Raw genomic sequence first — 19163 nt, 5'->3', positions numbered from 1 at the left:
TACAATATTTGAATGAGAGATGATTGCTTGCAATAAACTCGTCAAGTTGCTTATGTTATTGTGGAATGTGGATGCTGTGTGTCTGCACATCATAAAAAGAGAAGAGCCTGAAACTTGACCCCACTATCACCTGGTTCCAAGCAAGCAGCGGGGGGAAAAACCCACAAAAAACATGGATGGGCTGAGCCAGAATGTGTAGTTTGCTGCTGAAGCTGCTTTTGTGTCCTTCCACCATCAAACCCAGCATGCCCTGCATACAAGCTGAGCCTAACCTGCATACAACATCAGCACTTCTGCTGTTCACACGCACACTACTGAACGTGACACAAACACACACATCATGGTGTTAATACAGCTGCCATCGAAGATATAAATCCCAAGCCGTGCACATGTGCCGTTGTGGAACCACAGTGTGCTATAGATGCCACCCTTCTGGAGGGGTTTGCAGCAAACTGGCAATTTTCCATTGCATCCTTTTTCACGTGCTCTGTCACTCAACCTGTCACCATGGAGATGAGCTGTGTCTCATGCTGGAGTGCATACACTGCAGCATACAGCAGCAGAGGCGAGCACAGCTGACTCTGTCACACCTCACATGCAATCAGAAGCACGCCTTTCAACCAGCGGAGCAATAAAGAGCACTAAATCCAAGTCCCCAAATCCGGCTCTGTTCTACAGCCATTAGCGTTGTGCTTTTAATACTGTGAGTTGTAGTGGTCAATAAATGCGCCCCAACCTGAGTGTCACCTTACTTAAGACAGAGAATGACACTCAATGAGAGGAGGCCTGAGGAGAAAAAGTTAGCTGCAGCACGTAAAGGGCAACTGCCACTTCAGATAAGTGTCCTGAGTGGAGACTGAATGGGATCACACCGCTGAGTGGAGCAAAGCAGGGGTTCAACACAAAGGCCACACACTGTCACTCATATATAACATGTGCAGTACGACATTAACATAGATATCAATGAGCAAGAAAAAATATGACCCTATTTAAGGCAGAAAAGGCAGCATGTAACATTTCATATTTAAATAAAAATACATGTAATCATCGAGGATTGACTGTGTTTTCTGCTGATAACTGCATCATGAAGAGGAGTGTAATACAATGCAAGACAGCGCTGAGAAGGCAGCTTAACTGTTTTGACTACAGTAGGGCACAGATACAGGGCACAAGGAAATTAGAAATGTAACGGATCTATTTGGGTAACTAAAGTTAAGCAACAGCAGTATTTAACTGTGAGTAAAAACTTTAAACACGGCATCTTTAGATTTTCTGCAAAGTTTTCATAATTTAGGCTTGGCAAGATCTGTTAAAATCAAGGTCAACAGATATATATATATATATATGTATATTTGTTTTCTTACTGTGAGATTTGGGACTTCCTTTATGATCACTCGGAGGAAGGTCCGCGAATTGCACCCGGTGTCCCGACATGTCTGTTACAGGCTCTCAGGTCAGAGCTCCAGGACTTCACCGCTCTTCTCTGTGTTCTTTTAAAAGTAACAGCCAACTTCCGAGCAGGGGGCTGGTGGGGTGGGGAGGCTTCTCCGCGTCGAGGTGACCGCGTCGCCGTCCGTGTTGCGCGTGGGAATCCTTCGACACTACACACCGGAGAGGGGCGTCCGTGGATGACTTTCCCTCTGCCCCCTGTGCGTCTCTGAGCTGACTGTGTGCCAGTACTGCGGTGAAGCAGCCAGCTCGGTCCAACTCTCACCTGCCCCTCTGCTCTAAGAAGCCTGGTGAACGTAGTAGACTCGCAGGAGCAGGGAGAGGCACTATCCCTCCCCCCGTATTAAAAATCATAAAACTTTTCCCCACACACACAAATGACGATGACTGCAGCGTTACGTCATCACTGTAAAGAATCCATAATAACCTCATAATAAAGTTTAAATCGGGGGCTGTACAAATATAATAATGTTGGATTTTCATACCACATATCATATTTTCGGACACTTGGAACATTTTCCAGCTGCCAGAGTCAGGAAGCTCTTAATCAGTGTTTAAAATCTAACTTGGGTGGTCTTATAAATTATAAATGTAAAACTTTAAAAAGCGACTCTTCCACCATTTCTCACAGTCATCGCATCCCGTGATACCAAAACATGCCATTTCACATTTTTGACGACCACTGCGCAGTCACTTTAACTCTGCGTATTGTATCCGATAATCCAACGCTGTAATCTGTTTTTAAAAGAATACAAATACCTTTATTGATACCTTGTCTGAGCATCTGGGAGCATACAGTGCCACCTAACGGAAGGAAGGCGCAATATTTATCAGTACATGAGTTTTTCATAAATTACACATATGGCTTTAAAAAGCAGCTGAATAAGTTTCTCTATATGTCTTTGTGGTGTTCACGAAACAGGACACGGGCACACTGTGATCATAAAGGGATGGACATGGTCAGGAACAATACTCAGGCAGCCTGCAGCAATTAAATGACACTCAGTTTGTACTTATGAGCCCAAAGTGTGCAAAGAAGACATCTCCCTCACCATTACACAACCAGCCAGAAGTGTTGATAGAAGGCAGGATAGATCCATGCTTTAATGTTGTGTACACCAAACGGCAGAAGCAAAAGAAAGTTAGATTCATAGCATTCATTCATTGCAGCGTTTTTCCAGTTTTCTGCTGTGTCTCATTTTGGTGAGCCCATGTAACTTTTGGCTGTTCTTAACTTAAAGGAGTAACACCCAGTGTGGTCTTCTGTTTGCTGTAGCCCACCCACTTCGAGGTTCAAGGTTTTGCACATTTAGTGATGCTCTTCTTACTCGGTTGTAATGACAGGTGTTGAACTCCAGGCCTCGAGGGCCGGTGTCCTGCAGGTTTTAGATGTGTCCTTGATCCATCACAGCTGATTCAAATGGCTAAATTACCTCCTCAACATGTCTTGAGGAGGTACCAGAGGCCTGGTAATGAACTAATCATTTGATTTCATTTGATTCAGGTGTGTTGATTCAGGGTGAGATCTAAAACCTGCAGGACACCGGCCCTCGAGGCCTGGAGTTCGACACCCCTTGATGTGACTGGTGTATTTCCTTCCTTGGCCTTTCTCCTCCAACCTCTGGTATTTTGGCTGGAGAACTTAAACTCACTTGACTTTTTTCTCTTTCAGAGCATTCTCTGTAAACCCCAGCGATCCCATCCCATTAGATAAGCAAGTCTGAAATACCGAGACCAGCCAGTCTGGCACCAACAGACACTTCTACCCATTCTGACGCTCAGTTTGAACTTCAGCAGGTTTTTGATCATGTCTAGATGCCTAAATGCACTCAGGTGTTGATAAATAGATATTTGTATCCGTGAGCATCTGAACAGATGTAGCTAATGAAGTGACCGGCAAGTGTATTTAAAACAGCAGACATTAATGTGAAATGCCAAAAAGGAAAGTATTATTACAATATGAATACATCCATACGTTGAGATTAACTTATAGTATTTGCAAGCTGTATTTGGCTGGTTTGCTTTCCTTTTATATAGTTTTTAGGAAATCAAGCAGAATCTACAGTTTATAAAAAACAAAACAATTACAGCAGAAATGACATTTTGGCCTATACCGTGACTGTGCACCCTTTACTTAAGCTTTAACATAGCTCAGTACACAGAGCACATTCCCTTGTACTCTGTGTATTGAAACCGTGGTCCCTTAATACACCGAGTTCGGCAGCCTGACCTGAATGAGAGGCTGCAGGGTCACTACATGTAATAAATTCCCAACATCACTTTTCACTTTAGGACACTGGTGAGTGGAGGATGACTGCAGCATGAACTGTGGTGGTGATGTGGTGGTTATGGACTGCCTTACACCTAAGATGAAACAGTGGATATCGCTAAAGCTGAATAACAAATTTATGAAAATGTAGGCCATAAACAAATAGCGGGACAACGAGCATGTAAATTAAAAATGAAGCCACTGCAAGTTAGTGTGTTTTTTTCTTAACTTTATTTTGAAATTCTTTGTCAAATGTCTAAAAAGTACTGGAATAATGGAAAATGAACCGTTGAATCATTCTCGCAGACACAAACCAAGCACTGTGAACTACTCTTAGAGGAATTTTGTGCAAATGAGTAGCTTAAACACATGGAAAATGCAAACCAGATTTCTCTTTGTCTGAAAATATTGGGCAGTTGCCAAAGCATGAGAAGCACGACAAAAAAATAAAAATAACTGGTCAGCTGAGAAAGGGCAAATAAAAATAGTACACTCCAAAAGCACTCAGCCACATCTGAACAGCATTAGAGAATTTCACTCATGTCAACATCACCCAAACTATCAAGAACAGACTCACACACTGTCAAACTCTTTTGGAGACAACTAGTGCTAATTTCAAAACGCTGGCATAGACATGAACCAAAGTATGTGCACTGCACGTCTTTTTGCTCCTTAAAAAATCCTTAAAAAATAATAATTTAAAACACGTAGAAAGAAAGCAGAACCATTCATCTCTATTCCTCTGTAATGCGCTGTATTTCGTTTACACAGACCCATTCTGCTCAATGTACATTTTGGATAATGAGGCTGCCATCGACTTTGCCAGTTCCTCGTCCCGTTTCTTTTGCATCTGCGAGTTTCGGCACCAGTCCTCGTACTCTGGGTTGGGCAGACACCTGTCCAAGAGAACGTCATAGTGACCGTTGCTCAGCCAACTCAGCCAGATAGCCGGTTTGGAAGGATCCTCCTCTCCAAGAAAGTGCACCATGGTGGAGACAGTGGGACTCTCCAAGCTGCCCCCTGTTGTGAGGTGGATGTTGACATTCAGCATCTGGCTCATGGCGAGAAGCTCGGGATAACCGGCCCAAGTGCCATCCTGCGCTGCACTGATCAGGAATTCCCCCACATCCTCTTCAATGATAGGGTTGAATTCGTCAAGGTGGTCAGCGATGTGGTGCACCGTCTGCTCCCTCAGCTCTGCATGTCTCGACTGGTCCCCGTATGTGGCTTTAGACACAGCCCTGTACAGACAGTTGCCATCTGGAATGATTTGATACCTGTATTTGTGCCTCTCCTGAAGGTACTTATTTTGCTTTTCCACTTCAGCCAGGTATCGGGCGACTTTGTCGTTGATCTCCCCTCTCTCCTGGACTCTCTGTGGAGGGGACTCCTGCAGAACACTGAGCTCAAAAGCCCGTCTCTCATCTGATGCTGGAGCAGCTTTGGCCGTGCTCATTAAACTAAAGTCTTCTTTTATGAGACCCTTAGGCTGTACTGCCTTGGGGGGAACCAGCTCCTCGTCTTTCAATGAGGCCCACGTCTTGCTTCTGAAGGGGGTAATAGTCAGTGAAATTCCATCATCCCCACCTGAAGTTTCCACCATCCTCTTGTATTCTTCTATTCTGGGTCCACTGGTGTTGTTGCTGTTGGTAAGCTGATTTCCAGTGAGTTCTGGGCAGTCTGGGAAAAGCTCATCTGTCCCATTGCTCAATTGATCTATCAAGTCCACTATCACATCAGGGTCGCAGTCATTACAGAGTAAAGTTTCACCGTTATGAGAGTCTGGGGAAGGTGGTTTGACTTTGGATTCCCTCATAACATGCACAGGCACAGACCTCTCCACTCCATCAGGTCTCCGGATTAAAATTTCAGCAGTCGAAGTGAAGTAAATTGGCCTCATGGTTGAAGCTTCGTAACACGACAAGGCAGGCATGTTTGCGGAAGACACAGACTCGCTCACCGGATCACCGTTGGTCGCCGAAGTTGCGTCTGGTTGAGTAAATCCCGGCCTGTCAGCCTCAGAGGAACTTGCCCCGTTCAAGCGCGCAGAAGCGGTCGACAAAGTTATTGTAACTTTGCGAGACGACCTCGGGTAGTGTGTCAGCACACTGTTGTACAACTGCATTTTGAAAGAGTCCTTTATACTGAACGGCGCGGCTGGGCTGTTACGGAAAGATGACAACAATAGCTAAAAATACTCTCCATGTCATCAACAACAGCAAAGTTGTAGGGAAGGTCTCCATGGCCCTGAGTCCCGCTGTCATTGACACACAGAGACGACTAGACTGTCCAGTTTAGCCCTCTTGCGTCATTTGCAGTTGGGGTGCCTCCCTAATTTTAGACTCCAAACTGTAACAGGACCCAGTCCTCTTCGACAGAATCAAGTCCGACGAAATAAAGCCAAAAAACACTTTTCAGTTGAATTATTTCAAAATAAAATTCATGGTTTACGCACACGTGCGCCTTCGTTATGAGCGATCATGCTTTACTGCCTTAGAGCAATGAGCAAAAGTTTCTTTAAAAAAAAGCAAACTTTTAAAAAATGTTTTCATGCTGATAAACAGGAAATGATGCTTTAACTTTAAAGTGCAAAAAAATCCTTACAAAATAGTGAAGTTTTTTATTTTTATGTTTTAAGAAGTGTCATAACTAGTTCACTAGGAATACCACATGTTTACTGGGTTTTAATTTGCTTTCAAAAAAGTCCATTGTGGTGTTGCTTTCATTCAAATAGCCACCTAATCATCAAATACACTTTCTTCCTCTTTACTAACATGATGACTTGAAATGAAATGAGCACTTCAAATAACATGGTAATCTAAATAAAAACAGCACATCCAATTACTCGCTTTAGAATAGCAAAGCGTTAATTAAAGCAGATGTTCGTAAAGCTCAGTTTTAGTGTAATTAGGCCTGTGATTTTTATTTATTGATTTATTGCGAATGAACTGAAACAAATAAATGGGAACAATTTACCAGATTACAAAATGAACCTCATCATTTTGTGAACCATAAAGTATTCTGATTCTGATTCTGATATTTGAACCACAACAATCTTATTTTGAAAGAAAAAACCCACCAGTTTCCTGTACAGTTGTGGCTGTCTGTAACTTCACACAGCTCTCCACGGTCGTCCTGATTGAAGCCGCGACGCTCGTGGACAAATGTGAAGGATTTGATGCGTCACAGTCAAATGAGTCGAGTGACACAACAGTAAAGCAGCAGAGCTACCGCTCAGATAATTATCGTGTCTATTCTTTAAACAAAGCGTTTTACATTCGTTTTCCCTCTAAACAGACTTATGTGGCTCTTGTTATTAATCCTTCAAAATAAACATAAAAACATTCATTAAACAAGTGAAGTGTTATCTCAGATATAAAACAAACACTGAGCTTTATTTGTCGTCTTACATCACCACTGAATTCCCATCATAGTAAGTGTAAATATTAATAAAAGAAATGACTCAAAAAAGCTCACCAAATGTGTTGATTATACAGAAAGCATGAAATGCTCAATGTTCAAAATTAGTCATTAGTACAGCTAGTCTATCACACTAAATGACTATTGATATTACTGCTATTATTAATTACAAAAATCAGCCAATCAATAAATATTGTTTTGAAATCATTTGATCTATTTTAATGTCTGTCTAATCTGGCAGTAGCTGGCTTTGGCCTGCCAAACTTACTCGTCTCTATTTTTAACAGTGACTGAGCTGGAAAACACACTCACGCTGTTTGTGTTTGATAAGAATGTGAGTGCTTAATAAAGATATTACTTCAGTGAGTGGGTGTACATTTATAGCAGCAAAAACAAAAAACCCCATTAACATTAATAATCAGTAAAGTTGACTGTTTATTTTTGTTTTGTTTTAATATGCTGTAATAGTATACTGAAACATAATAACACTTTCTAATACGCCCTGTGACTAAAGGTGATATTCCCCTTGACTTTCCATATATTTGACCTGAAATTACAATGTAATTGCATTAACCTACAAATACAACAGATTAAGGAGGTAATAATTCAAGTATTTACATCAATCATTATACTATCATTACACATTATACATTCATTTTGACTAGTGTATTCAACAGGAAATGAGACACAAATTATACTCTAAGTAATTTTACGTAGTGCATAATTTCCAGGTATTTTAAGATGCCTCAGAGAAGGGCCAATGATCTGTCCTCTTTCTCCTCATCTTCATCATAAAGGGCAAAAAACCAGAAAAGAGAAAATAAGAAAAAGAGCCAAAGAGAAATAAAACAGAAAAGTATAAATAAAAGTGTTCATAGCTAATAAGAAACGTTTATTGTCATTTCTCTTGTGTTTAATATAAATAAAACCCAAATTATTCTTTGGGAGTCTTTCTTCTTTCACATTAATAAATGTTTTTGTTTTGTTTTGTGTTCTCACAGTCCTTTTGAAAGTTCTGGTTGTATGTTGAACATTATTTCCAAGAAAAAAGATAAGGTTTGATTTTGCTTCATCATTATAAGATCACATGGGCAGAGGTCCTGCAGTGTTTGCTAGTGTTTAATTTTAATTAGGAAAGGGAGAAATAGTCTTCATCACATTGTCACATGTAATACAAGAGGACTTGTCGAATAGTGGAACATCCATGATGCACACCAGTGTAATGCATAATAGAAATGTAACAAGGCAAAGTAAAGCCCCTACACAATACGGCCTGCTTGCCTAAAAGTACAGCGTATTTACGATGTAATGTGGAAATTTGGTTGGTTTTTCCACTAAAACACCCAGAAATACTTAAAATTGTTTACATTAAAATTATTTCTTCTCTTTTGTAAAAGCTTTTAATTATCACACCCTTATTCTAGAGTATCTACTGCTAATTATTTGTAGGTAAATATAAGTACATTGTCTTTATGGTAAAATCAGTGGAAATTCCATTTAATTCGAGCAGAATTGCACTCTTAGTCGTGGGCCGTGCTATAAAGTGTTACCATACTATTTCATTGTAAAAAAAAGAAAAAAAGAAAAAAAGGGCAGTTCATCATAATCTGTTCAGTTAATTCTTAATATTTTTTTGGACTATATAACATTTTCACATTTAAAGCAATTTCTTTCCTTCCTTATTTTCGCCTGAATTGCAGTGCAATTAAATCACCACCAGAGGGACCCCGAGGACCTCGTGTCTGCACGCTGCGTTGCATTCACGTACAGTTCCGCTTGTGCGCACGCGGAGGCGACATTTAGCTTCCGCAAAGAGCACTTGGACGCATGTCTGGAACAAATGCATGCAAAGAAACGATGCTACAGCAGCTGTCGCATGGTTGTGCACCGCATACAAATGAAGGCATTGATCGTTTCCTTCGCAGTGCTGCTGTTGTCTTTAGTAAGCCGAGCTGGTGCACTAACCTCCAGCTGCTGCAAGGTTAGATCAATATATCCCGCAGCTACACCCATGTCCACACTGTATTTTTTAAGCACTTCCTCATTCCTGTGAGAAATTACAGCAGCTTCTCCTTATATAATGTTTACAATTCAATCGGGGTGACATCGATAGCGCATAAGAAACACGTTTCACGCGTATCTATAGGGATACAGAAGAATGGGCTACTACAGTGACAACACGGGAGGAGGAGGAGGGGGATGCACAGTAGTACAAACACGAGATTTGCTGCTATTACCATAAGCACAACACGAGCCCCCTATTGTAACACACTGCAGCAGCCTATACGAAGCCACATTGTTAAAAAGCACTCGCACGCAGAAGAATTATTGTTGGAAGTACGTGAAGGTAATTCTTCACGATGTAAACAAGCGATACGAAAGGTGATAAACCACAGACTGTGATAAGGCGATGAAGCTTGCACCACAAAAACACACCGACGCTCATTCGGAAATATGCGGCATAGCCTGTAGCAATAATGTGCTATATATATGTTTTAAATTACTGTGGTTAGTTTAGTTATTTTTAATCTGTAGGTGTTACCACGAGGTCCGCAGTGCTTTCCCCCAGTCTGCTATTGTTGTCATTCTGATTGCCCGCCTAAACAACGCTTTCTGCATATTATATCTATATCTATATATTCACTTTATTAGTAGGGTCTGCAGCAGTTAAAGCTCAGCAAGACTGTATTCATGTCAGTGGAACAAGCCATGCTGATGTCAGAGATTTTTCCTGTTCTCCACTGGTGGTGGGAGGATCTTTGCGTTTAGTCACGCAGCTGTCAAAGATAGCTGTCACCCAGTTTCAGGATCAAACACACAGTCAATGAGAAAAGGGGCTTTGAGCAGAAAGGGACGCAGAGATCTCAGGTAACCCACAATCCCCCCCCCTCTCCTGCCACCTCAAGTCTCCAAAGAAGGACGACTAGAAGAGAGAAGAACATCTAAAACGGGAGAAAAGAAGCATTTTTTAATGAACAAGGATTTTCGAGATTTCGGATACACGCTGGGGATATCTAGGGGGGAAAACACAGCTCTGACAGAGAATTTGTCTTCTCCACTTGCCGAGGAATAAGCGGGCATTTTTCAAGATGAAGACCAAAAAGGGTAGGTGGGATTTTCTTTTAATAACATTAAAGTAGAAGGGAAGAAAAAAGAAACGACTTTAGACGGAGACGGCGTTAAAGAATGAGTAACAGAACCGTTTCCCTCATATGCAAACCATGCAGTCTATTGTTTCCTTTCCAGACATGACAGGGGGGCTTTTTCTGCCATGTGTTGGCGCGATGTCAAAGTCGACAATAGCAAGGTTTAGCCACCGTTTTAGGTTATCGAAATGTGCTTTATTCAAGTTTTCACACAATAGGCTAACGCACGACTGTGTCGCCATGTGTGTTGTTTTCCTAGTCGCGGTATAAACTGGGACAACTTTCAGAATGATTTAAAAGACGCTTTTTTCTGTTTGGGTGGAAACCTCATAAGATACATTTGTGAAGAAGTTTTTTGTTTCTTGATAAGTGGTGATAGTCGATAGAAGTCAAAAGTTGTGCGACTGTTGTGACTTCAGGGGTTGTTACATTTTGGCAGCCTGTAAGCTTTAAAAAAAACCCTCGGTATTTTGTATCTTTTTTGTCACGAACAGCGAACGGAAACAGCCCCCAGCGCCTTTAAAATATGACCAAAATCCAAATGTAGGCTAATGTTCATCCTGACCTCATTGTGGGAACTTGCTGTTGCCTTGTTACATTCATGGACCTCGTGGTGCAGCTCGCTCGCGCACGCACACACACAAAAGAACCCTCTTACAAGTTGTTCAAACTTAGAAAAACTGTCGTGTTTCTCGGGTTAAAATGTCTTTTTTCTGGCCTTTCTGTGGAAGCTACGTATTTCGGCTGGTGGAAAGTTTGCGCCAAAGTCGCTGTTTGCGAGCAGAAACTTTTGAAACGCGTACAAAGGAGCAGGCAGCCCTGGATTCTTTTGTTTAGTCTGGAGACGCTTATTTGCAACAGGTCTCCCCTCCCCCTTCGCCTCTCCAACCTACGTAATTACCTCATCCTGTTGGCCACTCTTGACTTGGGAACTTTCTTACTTCTTTCCCACTAGTTTGCCCGGGAGCTCACGGTTGTACAATAAATATCCTGGCCTGTTTTATTCGCTATGACCGCTTGGCTTCCCGTACAGTAGCCTAGGTGCTGGTGTCCAGGTGTAAATATTGACCTAAAATCACAGGAGCCAGTCTTTAATAAACCTCAGTGTGTTTTTATCTTAAAGAGGAGGGACGCATATTAGGTTTTGTATTGGTTAGATACTAAATGGGACTAAAAATGTAATATATAATATGCCAGATGGAAAATGGGACAAATTTAAAAGCACGTCAGTTTGCCTGGGCTGTATTCTTCACATTCAGAGCAATTCAGAGCACTTCCTTTGATCATGATTGACTTTGATTAGATCCTAAGCCTCCCATTTAAAAAACAAAACAAAAAATACAGACTCTGTAATCTTTCAGATTCCAGCGCTCCTGTTCTTCAAAACAAAATCTCCCCTTTTACACGCCGGTTGTTCCTGTGCTAGCTATCAGCCTGTCTAGAATAGACCTGGCTTGTATTTGTTGAGGCAGGTTTTATAACTGACACAGCATCAGGCTAGCCTTTGTGACGTCCCCCCCTTTCTACATCCACCCTCCCCCTCTTCCTCCTCCTCACACCCTCCCTGGCTCCTTATATGAATCACATGGCTGAACTTGACAGCTTGCTTCTGACACATCAGCTGCCTCCCAGACAGCTTGAGCGGCTGTGGCAGAGCCGCTCTGACAACGGGGTGGCTTGACATTAGAGGATATAAATTCTTCTTTGTCCTGGCCTCACACGCTCTTTTTTTTTGTCCCTCTCTTGCACTCGCTCGTGATTTTTAGGTTTGATGATGCTGTCAGGCAGCGAGACTGACGATGAGGACAGCGTGGACGCCCCTCTGGATCTGTCGTCCACCGCGGGGAGCAGTGGGAAGAGAAAACGGCGGGGAAATCTGCCCAAGGAGTCTGTTCAGATCCTCAGGGACTGGTTGTATGAGCACCGTTACAACGCCTACCCCTCTGAACAGGAGAAAGCCCTTTTGTCCAAGCAGACCCAGCTCTCTACACTGCAGGTACGGGCACAGATTCTGACGGAAAAAAGATAGTACCATCTGAAGCTCCTTTTTTTCTGCCATTAAGCCCAGAGAGTGTAAATAGACCACTGTAAAAGTCAAGAGGAAACAAGTGTCAGCTTGACTGAATCATTTCCTGTCTGGATCACAAACAAATCATGACACATACACACTGTGAATTGAAGGTCATCCAGATCAGCTTGATGTTGCAACATAAAAGTCTGAGACAAAGTGAGTAAACTTACTCCCTGTGTGCTGTGGGCTTGGCCGAGGCACTTGGACAGGAATTTCCCTCCCTCTAGCCCCTTTTCTATCCCAGCTGTCTGGGAACAATGCGGAGTCATTTACATAGTTAGAGCTGAAAGGCTCCCTAAGCCAGTTACGACTAGCCTGGAGGACTGAGAAAAAGAGAGTGGAGTGAACTGTGAATGCTGCTATTACAAAAGAGATTTATTTTTTTATTCAAAACTATTTTCAAGACAGGATTTCTAAATCTAAACTGACCTTTATTAAAAAGGGGTTAGCTTATAATCAGAGGTGTCTTTTGTCATTTCTGCAGTGGTGAAATGATTAAAACAGGAAATGGTTGCGGTGTGTGAAATGTCAGCATGTGATAGGTGGGGTTTACCTTTCACTCGATTTCTCTACTAACATGTGCAGACTGCACCTGGGGATAAATGTACCAGCAGATTTTCTTTCAAAGCGCAAGGCAGAATGGAAGCGAGCCATGTGACGCGCCTTTCTGACTGTGTGGGTTGTTGTTGTTATCGTCTTCTGCAGGTGTGCAACTGGTTCATTAACGCACGCCGGAGACTTCTCCCGGAGATGCTGAGGAAAGATGGCAAAGATCCCAACCAGTTCACCATATCCAGGAAAGGTAGCAAAGCTGGCGACAGCTTCTCTGACAGCTCCCAGTCCCCGAAACACAGCAGCCCAGCGGCAGCCACAGAAGAGAGCTACGACAAACGGGTCCTGCACCCGTCTAGCTTCGAGCCCGCCGTGCCCAGCGTCCTGAGAAAAGCGGTGTCCCCCACCGTGCCCTCTCCGACCTCCGCGTCCCCGTCTCCTGGGCTCGTGCCCACCCGGCCTTCTGTCATCTGTCACACTACTGTCACCACAGCAATGCAAACCAGCCCAACAGCTTCCCACCCCAGCGCGCCCGGCATGAACTGTGACAGGGCAGCTGAGTTGTTGCATGCTGTGCAGGCTCAAGCGCTGCTTAGGTGCCGGGAAGAGGGGCCAGGCAGTCAGCCACTACCCAACGCCACCCCCACTACCACCATCCTCAGCAGCACCAGCATAGAAGGCAACCTTAGCCCCCGCAGTGGGCTGTTCAACACCCCTCCCCCCACCCCTCCAGACCTCACACAAGACTTCAGCGGTTTCCAGCTCCTGGTGGATGTGGCCCTCAAACGGGCTGCAGAGATGGAGCTGCAGGCCAAACAGCTGGTCGCTTAAATGAGGAAAGTTGACAGAAGAGGAGGAACTAGAGACTGACTTTGCATCTCAGCTGTGGAACTCTTCGTTTCAGTGACTCGTCTGCACGTAACAAAGAACAAAATCCACACGAAAGCCTGACCATTTCTATTTTTGGTATACCAATCAAATTGACATGGATGCTTTTTTTCTTTCTTATTGAACAAAAAAAAGAAAAGAAAAACCGTATCGAGGTGCCTTGGCTGTAAGTTGTTTATACATTTCATATACATGTATCTTTATGTATCTACATGTGTATTTTATTTGCACACAGGGACCAAAAATGTTATCAGAACAATGCTGCCTGTCTTTATGTCTTTCCATTATACTGTATTGTAGTAAACGGAGCAAGAGCAAGAATCAGTCCTCCTTCACAGATCGGTCAGACTGATTGGTCGCACCCACACGTTTTAAATTTTTTTTCTTTAATTATTATTATTATTATTGTTCAACATTTCAGAGATCAGTTCATGATTGGTCTGCCTTGTTTGTTTGCACACTAAAGGCAGAGGAAGGTCATCTCAGTGTCTTAAAAATACTTTGCTCTTGGCATCTATGACAAACTTATTCACTACTGTAGTAAATGTTTGTTTTCATAAGTATAGTTTTTGATTTTTGTTATTTACTTTTAGCTATTTTTAAAAGGAAAAAACCTTTATGCTTCTTTTCTTTTTTTTAACTTTTCTTTTTGTCACCGAGGGGTATTTCATAAGACCAATGTAGCAGGTTCTTAGCATGAGCCTTTATCCCATCACTCAGCGAAAAATGACGGCCAGTGGACTGGAAAAATTAAACACTACATATGTTTTTCTGCATTTGCTGTTTTACAACCTGACAAAAAACAGCCCTTTTTTAAAAAAAATCACCAAAAAACATTTCCTTGTATAATAGGACCATGTGTATAGTTAATGTGACATGATGCCCAATGATGTGATTTCTTTTCATACTGTGCAATGTTTGTGGCAACTAGGGGTCACATGGGATTCAAATAAAGTTTTGTTTTTTCTACATCTCAGAGTTGATTATTTTTATTCAAGTATTTTGCCCTGCTTTGGATCATTCAGATCACTTAACTCGACTGCACACATTTATCCCTTAATGTTGGGAGTAGTGTGTTTAGTTTAATTGTTCAGTGTATATAAAAGAAGGGAATATGAGAAAACAAGTGTAGCATTCCTGTCTTTCTACAGGAGGCAGTCCTGTGTGTGCGAATGCTTTAAAACAGCTCCCATGCATTAGCATAATCCTGTATAAATTAAAACGGGGAAACAGCAGACGTCAACACTTTCTCGCTGACAGGGTTTTACACGTGCCAATAAAGTCAGTGTAAGGAAGCTTACATATGAGTACAGCTGTTCCCATCTGGCAATGCTTCTCTGTTGTTCTCTGTATTAGGTCAGGCAGGTACACCTTACTGTTTTTATTATTATACCTGTCTTTTAAGCTGAACAGCAGTTTACTTTTAGGATTTTAAGGGGATCTTTTTAAAAACATCTTCATTAAAATGATAATCAGCAAGTTACCTGTTCACTAACTAGCTGGCTATGATATCTAACCACTCAGATTAGGGGTTGAATGCAATTGAACTGCAGTTAATACCATGTAGCACTGACAAATTCAGCATTTATACTTCAACCTTGATATTGTTAAAGGGAGAATATTGTAGTTTCTACGCCAACCTGATAATTTTATATACATGCTGCATTATCATATCTGATAGACTAACTTTTGATCAACTGATGAAACATTAACTCATTTAATAGCATAATAGGTAGAACAGGCAGGATTCCTTTTGAACCTTTTGTTGGTTCCTGTCAGAGGTGACAGCGGTTGTGGCAGAGGTTGGGTCTAATCTAAATGATGTAATCACTAAGGGTTTAAACAGACCTCCAGGCACACAAGTAGGCAGATGCAGCCCACCATAGTAGACCATATGATGGGTAGATTGACCCAGGGCAGGCCATACACAGAGACAACACCCCCACAACCCTTTACCCTAACTCTAGCCACCGCAGCCAGCACGCCTCGCCTCAGCACGACTGATGTGTGAATGACAAATCACCAGAAGCTGCACGTACAGAAACGTCAAGGCTAAGCCGAGGCCAAAAGCGGCGTCTAATTATGGGGATCCGCCCCTGCGGATGGGAAATGCCCTAAAAACACACCACGCTGGCCTTGTAATCGGTTTAATTATATTCTAATTGAGAACACATGTGACAGCAAAGAAATGAACACAACAAAATTATGGCAATGAGGTTTTTTAATGCTGATAAGAGCTCATACACGTGCCATAACATCAAGAGTGTAATAACATTAATTACAAAATGTATATCTGCTTGTAATATGTTGTTTTGTTCTTTTAGTTTACATTTAAATAGGGAAACATTCATGTATGTACAAATGTTTATTTGAAGGTTTTTCTCTTAATATAACTACATCACAAGTTTCAGATTTGCCAGGACTGCTGGAGTGAGTTTAGCAATTAAAGCACAATCCAACATTCTGGTTTCTAACTCCCTGCTATACCAGGAGGGTTATATTGATATGTTAATATAATAAACATAAATAAAAGAATTGTTTATTCGACAGACAGTTTGACTTAAAACAAGTTCCAAAGAAAAAGTACTAAAATGAGCTTTGTCTATATTAAATGGCATGAAGTTTGAACTATACTTATAAGCACCCTCTCTAAAAATATTTATTGACCAACTAAAGGAGTTACAAATCATACTGTATGGTTACATCATCTGTTGAGTTTCTTCACACATCTCTCGATGAAAAGCTCAGGTAGTAGTTCAACATTGTGGGACAAATAACAGGAATATACCGTGTTTCCTATAGTTATCCAATGGCACACAACTTTATCAGATCAATACAGAAAATTGGACTACACACCAAATTCTGCTAGTCTGTGAAGAATTAAGTGACCATAAACCGACTCGGGATTGTCTCCACATTCAAGCAGCTGACAGAAGTACCTTGTTTTACTGCAGTAAGCTGGGTTGAGATGCTCAGTAGAAACATAATTGAGAATATGGTATGGACACTGGTTGCTTTATTAAGATCATGGCCTATCCTGCTGGCAGGAATTATGTACAATAAGAGACAACAATATGGGTCATATACAGTCAGATGAAGTCAGTCACACTCTCTCTCTGAACCTCGCAAACACACACTCACTCACACACACACACACACACACACACACACACACACACACACACACACACACGTCTTCCCCTGAGACTGCAGTTGTGCTCGACTAGCGCGATAGAAATTAAGGCTGATCACTGAAACGGAAAAGACAAAAAAGGCGCCTGTCATGCTGGAGAACATAAATAAAACACAAACACAGTATAAGGGCCTTGTTTTCAGTGCATAATAATAATAATATAATAACAATGGCAATAAACAGTCATTGTTCTCCTAATCAATAAATTAAACACTAATACAAAATATTAGAAACTGGATTTTTTTTTTCTTTATGACCTTCAAATAATTGCTTCATTTAGAGGCAGAGGGAGTGCACACACAGTGAGGAGAAATAGTCCCTTCTCAGTCCCGTAGTCTCAATTCTGTCCATAAACTCTTCTTGTCTAAAAATGACATAATAAAATATCGTACAACTACCAGTATTGTACCACATATGAGTCCTTTAGCTTAGTCTGTTACACTGAAGAGTTTAAACATGGTGTGAGTAAGGAATAAATCTGTTAAAAAAGACAAAAATATCAGTTACCTTGTGTGTAAGCATGCACTTCATGTCATTATATATCCTTTATACAAACTTGTTCTGCTCAGTCTCAATTCAGACAAGACGGGTGATTTGTTTTACAGTCTGCTGATGCTGCTACCTTAATCTTCAATTACAGCTAGGACCCTTTAGACCTAGAAAAATAGGAAGCACTTTTGAAACAAACAAGTTAACCAAAACACGCACACACTCATCCTGTCACACATACAACACATATTCGGTTTGTGGCATTTTTTGGGAACCTTTCAGGGTACTGCACTCTTTGCAGAGGCCAAAAACCTAACTCCTACTGTCTGAGGAGCCACTTTGCTGAACCTGGAGGAGCAAAATCTAACCTCTTGACCTTTCCTATAGAGTCGCCCTCCTGCAACTGGAAGGACCCACTTTCAGGCAGAAGGTGAACTGTGTTACCAGCTGTCTCTATACGCACGCTTTTTAATATTACGTTTTAAAATGTGACCTCAATAGACAAAACACAGACTTTTGTGGCTGTAGTACTCTTAGAGTCAGATATTGATTTCTTTTTAAAAACTAGATTTTTTTTAATAGAAAATATAACATAATAAATATCAAGAATGATTCTGGTCTGGTCTCTTCAGTTGATCTGATAGATTAAATACATCACTTACAACTGCCTGTGTGTTTGCACGTATAGACATATAAGCACCTACACACGCGCAGAATCCCTCCACCATGTTATTGCGTCCTCGGCTCCTGAAACATATCCGTGTGAAGCAACACTGCTGTGCTACACCAGGCTTATCTTTGTAATATCAGGTCACTTAAAACGTGGGGATTAGTGAGATAATTCTTTGGGAGCAACGAGCAGGTGGAGGTACAAGGAACAGAGGGAGTGCTACATCAAAGCTGGGAGAAGGAAATGAAGGGAAGAAGAGACAGAAAGATAAATAAATTAATTAATAAATAAATATTGTAAGTGTACATTACTTCTTCAACCAGCTTCCATAGCAACTGACTTCACAGTGATCTGGGAAGTCTGCAAAAAATGTGATTATGTTAGCACCGTAGCTTTACCATTCAGTGCTATTGTGTTTATGGGACAGTGTACTAGACCTGTGTGTTGTTATATGACTTTGTGTGTCTCATAGTCTGGTCTGAGCCTCAGGAATATAGATCTCGATACTGTCTGCGCTCTCGGTAGCAGAGCTCTGCCGAACTGACGCGGCGCGTTTGGCAGCTAGCAGGCGTTTGCGAGCCTCCAGACGCTGGCGCTCAGAGCTCTCCAGGGAGCGGTCCCTAGCCAGGGGAGGGTGGCCCTTCTGGGGCTTCTTTGGCACAGGAGGAGGCATCCTTCTCTCCTGGACAGGAATGACAAATAGTCTTAAAGACAGATCAGAGAGTCCTTATGGCAAGCTGCAGGTAAACACATGGACGAGCGACACGACTGCAGCCGGTTTGCATGAGGGTTAGCAAGAGCGGTGTGGCTGTTGCCGGCATAAGCATGCAATTTTTAATGAGGTTATGGTTCACAGTGGCAGCCATTTGTGTGGGGAAAGACAGCACGATGGTGGCCATTGCGTGAGGTAAAAGACCATTGGAGATGGACAGGCCCCAACGGTGCATGGCAGGTAGAGTGGCTTCTCAAAAGCGGCTCACTGTCGACAAGACAGAACAAAACACACAAGTACAAGT

At 42.0% G+C, this 19163-nt stretch overlaps 4 protein-coding genes across 8 annotated transcripts in view; 1 reads left to right on the top strand and 3 right to left on the bottom strand.

Annotated features, from left to right (window-relative positions):
- Window positions 1-1562, bottom strand: part of si:ch211-285f17.1 (sickle tail protein) — a 117002-nt gene extending 115440 nt beyond the window's left edge. Inside the window, exon 1 of the mRNA XM_063483530.1 lies at window positions 1365-1562. Within this exon, the coding sequence (XP_063339600.1) occupies window positions 1365-1434 (70 nt within the window). The 5' untranslated portion in view covers window positions 1435-1562. The remainder of the gene's footprint in view (window positions 1-1364) is intronic.
- A 2409-nt stretch (window positions 1563-3971) lies between these two features.
- Window positions 3972-6061, bottom strand: LOC134634583 (OTU domain-containing protein 1). Its single transcript, XM_063483867.1, has one exon. It carries the CDS (start codon window positions 5841-5843, stop codon window positions 4482-4484), a length of 1362 nt encoding a protein of 453 aa, XP_063339937.1. The 5' UTR covers window positions 5844-6061; the 3' UTR covers window positions 3972-4481.
- Window positions 6062-9924: 3863 nt separating this feature from the next.
- Window positions 9925-14737, top strand: tgif1 (TGFB-induced factor homeobox 1). The gene is made up of 3 exons (XM_063483501.1): window positions 9925-10243; window positions 12051-12280; window positions 13061-14737. The coding sequence occupies exons 1-3, from the start codon at window positions 10228-10230 to the stop codon at window positions 13736-13738; spliced, it is 924 nt and encodes a 307-aa protein (XP_063339571.1). The 5' UTR covers window positions 9925-10227; the 3' UTR covers window positions 13739-14737.
- A 1278-nt stretch (window positions 14738-16015) lies between these two features.
- dlgap1b (discs, large (Drosophila) homolog-associated protein 1b) overlaps window positions 16016-19163 on the bottom strand; it is a 95682-nt gene continuing 92534 nt past the window's right edge. For 3 of the 5 annotated variants that reach the window (XM_063483518.1, XM_063483520.1, XM_063483519.1), the window contains one exon: window positions 16016-18829. In XM_063483518.1, the coding sequence (XP_063339588.1) occupies window positions 18614-18829 (216 nt within the window). In that variant the 3' untranslated portion in view covers window positions 16016-18613. Of the gene's footprint in view, window positions 19127-19163 lie in introns of all 5 variants that reach the window. The other 2 variants (XM_063483521.1, XM_063483523.1) reach the window with 2 other exon arrangements.

This window comes from Pelmatolapia mariae, linkage group LG9 (assembly GCF_036321145.2).
Source record: "Pelmatolapia mariae isolate MD_Pm_ZW linkage group LG9, Pm_UMD_F_2, whole genome shotgun sequence".
Classification (NCBI taxonomy): Eukaryota; Metazoa; Chordata; class Actinopteri; order Cichliformes; family Cichlidae; genus Pelmatolapia; species Pelmatolapia mariae.
This window is presented reverse-complemented; position numbering and strand designations above follow the sequence as displayed.

Coding starts and splice junctions, on each gene's coding strand:
- tgif1 (XM_063483501.1), top strand. Junction 12,281..13,060: donor CCCAGCTCTCTACACTGCAG/GTACGGGCACAG, acceptor CGTCTTCTGCAG/GTGTGCAACTGGTTCATTAA.
- LOC134634583 (XM_063483867.1), bottom strand. CDS start 5,843: ATGCAGTTGTACAACAGTGTGCTGACACACTACCCGAGGTCGTCTCGC.